This window comes from Guillardia theta (assembly GCF_000315625.1).
Source record: "Guillardia theta CCMP2712 unplaced genomic scaffold GUITHscaffold_135, whole genome shotgun sequence".
Classification (NCBI taxonomy): Eukaryota; class Cryptophyceae; order Pyrenomonadales; family Geminigeraceae; genus Guillardia; species Guillardia theta.
Genome location: NW_005434539.1, coordinates 125,957 through 135,993, shown reverse-complemented (window position 1 = coordinate 135,993; position 10,037 = coordinate 125,957). Strand labels below are relative to the sequence as shown.

Below are 10,037 nucleotides of genomic sequence, written 5' to 3'. Positions count from 1 at the left end.
AAGCTCTCTGAAGGGGTGGGGGGAGGTAAGCGAGCAGAGACAAGATACGGGAGGGAGGGAGCGAGGGAGGGAGGGAGGGAGGGAGGGTAGTTGGAAGGGGGGTGGTCAACAAGGGAGAAGATTTTGGTTGGGGTAGGTTATTCAAAGGGACTAAATTTGTTCTTCATAAGGGGGGTACTACCTAGTCATTTTCGTGGTACTGGGTTGTTTTGTAGTTCTTCGATGGGTGGTAGGGGTACCAGGATTGTGGAGCTGGTTGGGTACAAACGAGTGATCTATGGATGGGAGGGGGGTGGGTGGCCTGGTTCGTGGTTCTCAGACTGCGGGGTAGCAGGTATCAAGTGCACTAAAACATGGGGTACTTTACATCATTTTAAGCTACAATTGAAGGGTAGGGGTACTCGAGTAGGGGTACCATCAAATTTGCCAGATGAGTTTGTGGGAATTATAATATTTTTTAAAAAGGAGCCTCCGTAGTCTGAAACAAGTCCGCCCCAGATATATACATAGGGACATGTGAAGACACTCAAAAGTTTGAACAGATACTCCAAGACCGTACGAGTACTGACTCATCAGTGTCGGAGCCTCGAGTCCGGCTGATCGGACTCCACGCGGCGGCGGACCCGGACCGCCGGTGGGTGAGGCAGTGAGGGCGCCGCGCCCGGCCGGGGCCCACTGCCGCAGTGCCGCGCCTCCGACGCGGCGGGCGCCGCCGCCGCCCGGCGCGGCCAGTAACACGGCTCGGTGGCACGGCACAGTATGATAGTACGGCCGGCCGGCCGGTACCGGTGCCTGAGTCTCCAGTCACTGACTACGATGACTGAGCCTCGGACTCCCGGCGCGGCAGCCGCGGGCCGCTAGTACAGGCTAATTTTCAAGCTTCACCGTGTCTGGCACCTTTACTCAAAGTTGAACGGTTAAAAATCAGTTCACAGGCTGCGCCGCCGCGGCCTTCCGGGCCCGGCCGGTCTACGCTGGTACGAGTCAGCCTGTCACTGGCATCTGCACCGTCACTGGGCGTCACTGGCCGGGAGCCTATGAGATCGGAAAGTTACGGCGCTCGAGCTTCACATGTGAGCGGCCCCTCCACCCCACCCCCTGAATATTCCCCCACTCCTCTTGTTTTCTTTCACAACCACCCCCCCACCCCCTCACTGTCCATCCCCCACTTTCGGTTTAGGGTCATACGGTACACCCCATCCCTCCTCCAACCCATGGGCACAACAAAGTTGATTTTAGACGGGTTACATCTGCCACATTGACCACCCTTCTCAATTCACCCACCTACCCCTGAATTGTCCTCCTGCGGGCCAATAAACTTTGACTACCCGTATAGTCTCATGGTACCACCCCCTTCTTGACATTTATCCACCAACTCTCGCGCTCACATTCCCCCTTGAGCTCGTGTAAAATACCCACCCTACCCTATTGCTTGAAGTACCCCCCAGCTTTGCCTACAGCTTCTCCTGCCCCCCTGAAGATCTAGGCTGTGGGTGTCCGAAGCAACTTCAGGAACTTCAGAGAAATTCAAATAAAAGTTCGTGTATTCGAGGGAAACACAGGAATCTATTGGAGGCCCCAACGAGAACTTATCAGGGGCTGGGGGAAGAGCAAAACCACGTCGTTTGGACAACGCCGGGGAAGCCTGGGGAGGGGGTGGAGTGGGGTAATAAGCCAAAAAAAAATATGAGACACCGGTCCTATGTCTGAAATCTAGAGGGAGGATGCCTAGGTGGTGGTAGATTGGAGTTCTTTTTCAATCGGGGGATTGTGTAACTACGGTGCTGGTAGGGGTGGGCAGAGAGCATCTTGAGGTAGGTGGGGGTGGTGACCTTCAGAGGGCACATCGAAGATACGACCGCGAACATGATGAGAACAAACATTTGAAGTTGGCATGCGAAGAGGAGGCGGAGATTTCAAAAACATATTTTAATTTGAACAACAGTACAAAAAATGAAAATAGACTAAACTATTGGTACCAGTTGTGCAGGGGCTCATAGAACCAGTCACGCCATTCATTGTTGGCACAAGCAAGGACGAGGGGTCCAACACTGATGAGGCTCAAACTAGCGGGGGTGCCAGATCGGATAGGTGGGGTATCCCCGATCTTGAAGTTCGCTGTACCCCTTGGACTAGACAAAACTTTCAGAAGAATCATGGGTCATATGGAACAGCACCGGTACTTTTGGCCAATTCGAAGGGTGGCGAGTGGCTCAAGGGACCAGACGTTTCGAAGGGGTGGGGTCATCAAGTGCAATGGTTCCAAAGAGTTCCAAAAAAAGCTTTTTGGGGAATGTTGCACTGAGGGTAGGGTCTATGTCAAAGAAACCGGGTACTTACACTAAAAGAGAGGGGTGATGTGGAAAAGGGGGAGTCACCTACCGGTCATATTTAGTGAATGGATGGCGAGTCACAGGAGGGTAGGGTAACATCAAACTCACCAGGGGGGTATCGGCAAGAGTTGGGTCCTTGAATTTGCTCTTTCACCCTACCCTTCGACCCACATTTAGTACCACCCGTGGATACCCCTGAATTTTTTTCACCCGATCCCCCAGTTCATTACCACCCAAATCAGTAGTACCCCTGAAGTGACCTGAGTTTTTGCTAATTTGACAGGGTGGGTACTTCCCCCTTACAATGCATGTAGTCCTCCTTCCCCTCCCCACGACACGCAGCTGCTACTGAAGCTAGAGCACAATTTGCGTCTTGCTCCGCTCCTCATTGCATCTGGATTCGATGTTACTTCAGATCCCTTCTGCTTTCCTTACCTCAGCACCTCTCTGTCTTGTTTCCGATCCAGTTCTTGTTTTCCTCCTGTCGATGCCTCTCGTTGCCTTCTGCTGATGATAACTGTACGATTCAAGAAGATTGCTTGTAGAACTATTGGAATTTCGAATAACATTGATGTCGATGTTTTCTGACGTATGATTTGAGTTGTTTGGATAAGATTTTTTTCGCTAAACAGCAGAGAAACGCAAATTCTTTGTCACTGATAGTCACACTGTGTTGTGCTGCTGGTTGTATGTAGATAGAAGCAAGATTCGTATAGTGTCTATTATCTTCGTGCAAGATGGAATTTCAAGAGACGCTGTGAGTGTCAAACTGTGAGTGATAGGCAAGAAAAAGGTTCCCTGTCGTTTCATTGGACGCCTCACAAATTTTGCTGGATTGGATTGGAATCTGACGAGAGCATCAGGTTCAAGGCAAGAAACGGAGCGCTGAACAAACTTGGAGTATTCTGTGAGAGCTTGCGTTGTCATCTATTTGTCTGAGAAGGGAAGAAAGAATCTCATTCAAGGCTTTGTTTCTCTGCAACCTGCTTGCAATGACCCTCGTCAGCTCTGTGGGAGGAAACTTCGAGGAAGCTGGGATTCTCATGCCTCCGATGCCCGTTGCGACCAGTGCACCAAGATGCACAAGGCACGCCATCGCTGTCGAGCCAGCAGTCAGCGACTTCGAAGTGAGCCCTCAGCGCGGTCCTCCTCGAGCCAAGCTGTCAAGGAAGCCTGCGGTGCCGCTCGGGCCCGTAGACGAGTCTGACGAGTCCCTTGCGATAGAAGAAGCATACTTCGCTTCAGTTTGCTCGGAGTGTCTAGCTGGAGACAGCATGATCATTGATCCATCTGTGGTCGCGCAGGTGGTATCCGAAAACGTCCCCAAGCTCAAGCGATCAAACTCAATTCTTGGTGCCGAGAGAAGGAGGATCTGGACTCATGGCCCTCGTCCAGAATATAAGAAGGAGAGCCAGAGGTACAACCTTCCGGCGAGAGTTTTAACTCTTCTCCGACCTGGTCTCGATATTGCTATCCTACCTGGTGCCCACGAGAGGACTAGGCATTTCTGGGAGTTCTGCAAGGAAGTGTTCGGATATGAAGACTGGCAAGCGATCTTCACCAGCGGCAATATTTACAACATGGATGATGACACGGATGACTGTATGGTCGAAACTTTGCGTGGGATTATAACCTCATCTAACTGTGAATGGACGCTTGTTCCCTACTGTGTCACTACCCAATTTCAGCGATGGGCTGACAAACTAAGCGATCTCCCAGTGCAGATCTTCGGGGAGGACCTTGAATGGATCAACACTTATGGAAACAAAGGCGCCTTGCACAGGCACATTCAATCCCTTGATGTCCCCTCTGTCATCGAATCCCTGGATCCAACTATCATCGTACCCAAGGGATATACTTGCAGCTCGTGCTCGGATCTTGTCAAGGCGTATGAACTAATTGGAAGCAAGGAGGTTGTGATCAAGCCTATCTATGGAGCTGCAGGAGAAGGAATTATTTTTGTCAGCGATGTTGCAACGTTGCAATCGTATGATTTTCCTTACGGTGTCGTTTGTCTGGAAGAAAAACTTGACTTGGACAAGGCGCCAGGTGGAATATTTGCGATTGAAATGGACTATGGACTTGCCTCTAACTAAGTAGCAGATGGTGTTGCGATCTCGCCTGCCCTCCATTACAATGAAGATCAGTTCTTAGGAGAAGATTTTGTGGATCAGGTTTGTCATCTCTTGGATGAAGTGTTTCTAGGTTGACGGTTTTTTTAGATTATGAAGGGAACCACTTACATGGGATGGAGGCAGTCAAAGGTCGAGCCTTCCTTCCAAGACGAGGCAAGGCGATGCCTCAGGGCTTTCATCAAGGGTTCGATGCCCAAGGGACCAGGAGGAGTGGATTTCTTGTCGGTGAAAGGCGTGCCATATCTCTCGGACCTCAACACCGGGAGGTTCAACGGCTGCCATACTCCCAAACTCTTCCGTTCGATGTACTCCCCCGATGCACACTTTTACTGCTGGAAGTGCACAACTCCAGAGGAGCTTCATGTAAGCACCTGTTACCTTTTTGCAACAACAATTTCCAGTCTGACTTCTTTGCCCAGGTTGGACAGTTCTACAAACAACTCCAGGAGGCAGGATGTGCGTTTGTCCCTGGACAGTCTAAGTATGGTGTCTTCCCTCTGCTGTACCTTCAAGGAAAGTCTGCAATGTTCATCGCCTTGGCAGAAGACGAGGAAGAGTGTCTCAAGCTCTACCATACTGCCAGCCCCTTCCTTGCGCTTTCGCCGCAGCAGCAAGCTCGAGTGAAAGCAGCAAAGCAGCTGAGGGAGGCCGAAGAGCAGGCGGCCAAGGCAGAGAAACATGCTCTCGCCATGGCTGAGAGAGCGCGAAAAGCCTTGGAGGAAGCTGATGCTGAGGCAGCAGCCGCATGCCATCTTGCTGTCTGCTCAACATGAGGAAAGACTGCTACTATCTGAACTTGTTGATCTTCTAGTGTAAATAGCGTCTAATTTTCCATGTTAACTTACAAGTCTGTGAGGCTGCGTACGTGTAGATTTTGCATGTTTCTCTATCTGTGAACCCTAAGATGATAAATGGCAACTGTGAATTGAAGTAGGCACCATTCAGTGACTGGTCTCTGGCGACCCAGCTGCCACGACTGTGACCGGCGGGGTGACAGCACTGCTCTGCCGGCGGCTGCATGATATGGGCCGCTGATTCACCACTGTCAGTGTTGGCCCGGGCCGAACTCGGTACCTGCGGATGATCTGTCACGTCAGGCTCCTCAGCCTCAGGCTCGGACCGTCCGAGTCACAGTGGCAGAGTCACTCCGAGGCTCCGGGACCGGGGAGTCGGCCCGACTTGGCTTCAAGAGCCAGCCTCCGGATCGGCTCAGCCGTAGTAGCGGCCTGTATCAATGATCGCCGGATCATGGCCGCCGCGCGGCCGGGCCGGAGAGGTGGCCGGGCCGTGGCATGATGGCCCAATCTCAGGCTGGCAAGCTCTATGGCTATCACTGATGGCCGACTCGGACTGGGCCTCGGAGTCCGTGCCGTATACTAAACTAGCTTCAGTCACTCGGACAGTGCCACGGTGACGGTGAGTATCTTGGCAATTGGGCAGTGACTCTACGCCCGGCGCCGCCCGGCCCGGCCGCCCGCGGCCGCCGCCCGCGGCGCGGCTCCTGAACTGCGTGTCAGAGCCCGCCGCGGGCCATGATGGCCTGGTGTGGCCCGTGGGGGACTCCGGGCCGGGCTCCGAGGCCCGGGCAAGGGTACCGAAACGATGCGATTATGCAACTTTTCAAAGATTTACTACTTTTTTACTCCGAGTCTGAGTACGTACTGGCCTCTGCCGGTCCGGGGGAGCATGGGAGCCTGCCGCGGAACGACAGCCAGCGGGCCTCGGTGACCGGTACTTTGCCCTTGTACCGGACCCGTACTTACCGTAGTACTGTAGCCTCTGGCGCAGTGCCGAGGGAGTCAGTTTACTCAATGCCACTTTAGTACCGGTAACTTCTACTATCAGAATTGGGGGAGAGCCGCCAATAATGCCGGCTGATAAAACATTGATAGTCATCTGACAGTGCCCCACTGTGCATAGGGTTGGGGGGTGCGGGTGGGGAGAAGGGGGGGTGCGGGTTTAGGCCGGGGTAGTGATCACCCCCCTGAGAGTCTGGGCCACCCCCTCCCTGCTCTGCGGCATACTACCGGGTACTTCAATGTGTTGCCGTGCGAGTCAAAACTGCGACAACCCCTCCCTAGTCACTGTGGCTCATCACGGGCTGGTAGCCACTGGGGGCAGGGGGGGTGGGTACTCCAGACTCTGAGATGTTCAAGTTTTTGTGTCTCAGATTACCAACTAGTGGGGGTGGGTGGTCGAGGGCAAAACTTGACTACCAGCTAGTACCGTACCGTAATGCAGTAATATGATGCCGTAGGACAAAGGGGGCATACCAGGGGTAACCACTGTACCGTACGGGGATAGGCCGGGGGTACTTGTGGGATAGTCCTGGGGTAGGGCTTGAAGGACGGTGGTAGGATCTTTGGGTCACCGTCGTCTGTCACCGTTCAGGGAGGTAGGGGTGGTGGAGGCACCACCGTCGGACGGTCAGTGACGGTGGGATCGGCTGAGAGTGGGTGGGGGTCGACACTGATGGGTTGCCCTACCCCTACCAGTATGAGGTTCTTTAATATGGGTGAGAATATAGCAGAAGGGGTGGGTACTACGGATACAGAAAAGGGGCCATCCCAGAATAGGGGTGGGGTACCACCCACACTGATACGGACTGGGAGTACCCACCCACCCCGGGACACTCCCATAGTGCCGGACCTTCTTGCCTTCCTCCGTCTGCAATGTGCACTTTGCCGTTCGAGCTTCTTGCAAACAATGTCCTCACCGCTTAGCAAGCTCTCTGACGATGATACCTTGATGCGTCATACTGCCTCCGTTGCCTCGCTTGCCTCCTTGCTTTCTCTGCTTCTTCCCCTTCCTTGCCTTGCTATCGTTTCCGATGTTACCAGCGTAGCTTCCTCTCTGTACCACTAACGCATGTGTCTGCGAATTCTTCGTCCCTGCCTTCATGTCTCATGTAAGGCATAAGGTTGATGCACATGCCTTTGATTAGCCTCCCTCCTCATACGATCTTGTGCATATAACCAAGTTATCAATCTGTCTGCGTAGATCGTTATTTTGCAAACTCCTGCTCTTGAGATGTTGTTTTGTTTCACGTTGGCACTCTATAAGTGTTACAACAAGTGATACACCAGGAGGTTTCATTTGCAGTTGCAATCATTTCGTTTTGAAACTCTTGTCAGCTCACTTGAATGCCCCTTCCTCGTTTCTGCTCCAATTTCTGATCCTCATTACCGTTTCTGATCGTTTGCACCAGTATCACCATGGCAAGCCAAGTCGTTTATGGAGAATGGGCGAGTACGCATACAGAATGTTACAACATGTCAAGGATCGACAGCACCTTTGTCTCATTGCTGCAGCTGGTCTGGGTACTGAAAGATGTTTGAGCTTGACCTTGAGCATGACGGTTGTTGACAGGCTGTTGTCAGCGGATGCCAGACGATCTTTATGATCTCTCGAGCCCCGAAGGTGCCATGGGAATCTGTTTACCTTCCCTTCGTTGAAAGCATCACCTATGCCCTCGCTTCTACTGGAAACGGCACGTTGCAGATGAGGGACGGGCGCTTCTTTCCTTGGTCGCGCATGGCATCCTGGTTGTGCACTTGCCCTATCATGCTCGGGCAGATCAGCAACATGGCGCTGGTGAAGTACAAGAGCATCCCGTTGAATCCCATCGCGCAAGCAGCCTCCATCATCCGAGTGGTGATGGGAATCACGGCGACTATCTCTCCCGCCGAGTACATGAAGTGGCTCTTTTTCTTCTTCGGGGCCACGTGCCTGGTCTTTGAGTACTCAGTTGTCTTCACCATCTTTCAAGTCGGGCTGTACGGGTTTGAGAGCGTGGGGACTCCGCTGGCTCAGAAGGTGGTGGTGAGAATCAAGATGCTCAGACTCATCTTCTTCATCGCATGGACCATGTTCCCCATCGTATGGCTGATATCCCCCACTGGCGTCTGCGTCATTCATGAGAACGTGAGCGCTATCCTGTACCTCCTCGCCGACGGGCTCTGCAAGAACACCTACGGAGTGATCCTGTGGAGCACGGCATGGGGCGTGTTGGAAGGGAAGTGGGACCCTGCATGCCTTCCAGGACAGGAGAAGCCGGAGGCCGACGATCCGTTTGGGCTGAACCATGAGAAGAATGCTCCCCCCAACGATGAAGTCAACATCCGGATGTTCGGACGCGTCATCGGCTCGGTGAGGAAGTCAAAGAGGAGGCAGAAGTGGGAGCTGGCGCCGGCGCATCTAGAGGACAGGATCAGGTTGAGCGACGAGGAGTCGGATGACTCGAGGCCGAAGAGGAAGAAGAAAGGAGACGCGCGGGACTACAGGAGGAAGCATCGAGGAGGCGCCGACGACGACGATCATCACAGCAGCGAATCGGAGAGTGAGAAGAAGAACAAGGGAAAGAAGAAGAAGTCGGGCAAGGGAAAGAAGAAGGACGACTCGGGCTCCGAGGACGATCTTGAGGTCGGCAACGGGAAGGCGAAGAACGGAGACAAGCAGGAGTTCAACGACATCAACAAGATCCTACGAGCCATGAAGAGAAACGCCGGGACGCTGAGCGAAAAGTCTCATTCCGATGACTCCGAGGGAAAGCGTGAGAGCGCGGATCATTCCATGTGCTGACAGGGGGGAGAAGACAAGATCAATCTAACTTCATACACCTCGATACACGTTGAATGATTCACTCCTCAGCTCTGGCCACCTTCTCCCTCCCTCCCTCGCCCCCACTCTCCTCCTCTGCTCCCTCGTCGTCAGTTGCCTTCCTCCCATCCCTCAACCGAGTCTGTCGACTGCAGTCGCTCGGGGCGGAGGAGGAGCATAGGCTGCTCCTTGAGCTCGTCGGAGAGCTCAAAGAAAACTCCCGTCCTCCTGCTCATCCTGTCAGCCTCCACCCTGACTCCCTTTCTCTTCCTCCTTTCCTAAACCCTGACTCCTCTCCTCCCTCTCTCCTCCTCTCTCTACACTCACTCCTCTCTTCCATCCACTCTACTCCCTTCCTCTACCTTGATTGCCTTGACTTGGTCGTCTTCCTCGTGAGCTTCCTGGGCTCCGAAGTCTTCACCGCCTCGTCGCTCGAGTATCCCTCCTGCTCTGGTTCAGCTTCTCTCTACCACCTCCTCCCTGCCCTCACCGCCGTTGCCTGCGCTTGTAGGCTCTCCAGCATGCTACGTAGCCGAGAGTTCTCCGCGTCCTTAGCTCGCTTGTCCTGCTCCTCTTTCTCCTGCTCCTCTCTCTTTATCTCGGCCTCCGTCGCCTGCGCCCGGTCGTCATGGCAAGCGCAAGGGGTCGCATCCTCACGTCGATCATCGGGAAGAAGCTGGTGAACTTGTCCCCGAGCTGCTGGACCTGCAGCTCCTCGTCAGCTGGTCATCTTGCTTGACAGCAGCCGACCTGAGTCAGGATCTCAATCTTGGTGCCGTCTTCGAGGATGATGCTGTTGGCGATCTGCTGCGGGTCAGCTGGACTACAGCAAGGAAGGTTCCCCTCACGTCCTCGAGCGCGTCCTGCCAAATTTCCGCATCAGCTTGCCTGCCCGCCCGCCTCTTTAAGACCACCGACTCGTCTCACCCTTTTCTTCAAGTGGAAGAAGCTCCACATCATCTCCCCCCCC

General features: G+C 53.7%; 3 protein-coding genes across 3 annotated transcripts in view; 2 read left to right on the top strand and 1 right to left on the bottom strand.

Annotated features, from left to right (window-relative positions):
* Nucleotides 1–3,325: 3,325 nt before the first annotated feature.
* Nucleotides 3,326–5,241, top strand: GUITHDRAFT_146829 (hypothetical protein; the record flags this gene model as incomplete). Its single annotated transcript, XM_005821926.1, has 4 exons — nucleotides 3,326–4,382; nucleotides 4,437–4,507; nucleotides 4,556–4,831; nucleotides 4,888–5,241. The coding sequence occupies 4 exons, from the start codon at nucleotides 3,326–3,328 to the stop codon at nucleotides 5,239–5,241; spliced, it is 1,758 nt and encodes a 585-aa protein (XP_005821983.1).
* A 2,442-nt stretch (nucleotides 5,242–7,683) lies between these two features.
* GUITHDRAFT_146828 (hypothetical protein) lies at nucleotides 7,684–9,049 on the top strand (the record flags this gene model as incomplete). The annotated part of the gene is made up of 2 exons (XM_005821925.1): nucleotides 7,684–7,788; nucleotides 7,838–9,049. The coding sequence occupies 2 exons, from the start codon at nucleotides 7,684–7,686 to the stop codon at nucleotides 9,047–9,049; spliced, it is 1,317 nt and encodes a 438-aa protein (XP_005821982.1).
* Nucleotides 9,050–9,533: 484 nt separating this feature from the next.
* GUITHDRAFT_146827 (hypothetical protein) overlaps nucleotides 9,534–10,037 on the bottom strand; it is a gene marked incomplete at both ends in the record, with an annotated part of 4,370 nt that continues 3,866 nt past the window's right edge. Inside the window, 3 exons of the mRNA XM_005821924.1 lie at nucleotides 9,534–9,680; nucleotides 9,725–9,772; nucleotides 9,818–9,890. Coding sequence (XP_005821981.1) covers nucleotides 9,534–9,680; nucleotides 9,725–9,772; nucleotides 9,818–9,890 — 268 coding nt within the window. The remainder of the gene's footprint in view (nucleotides 9,681–9,724; nucleotides 9,773–9,817; nucleotides 9,891–10,037) is intronic.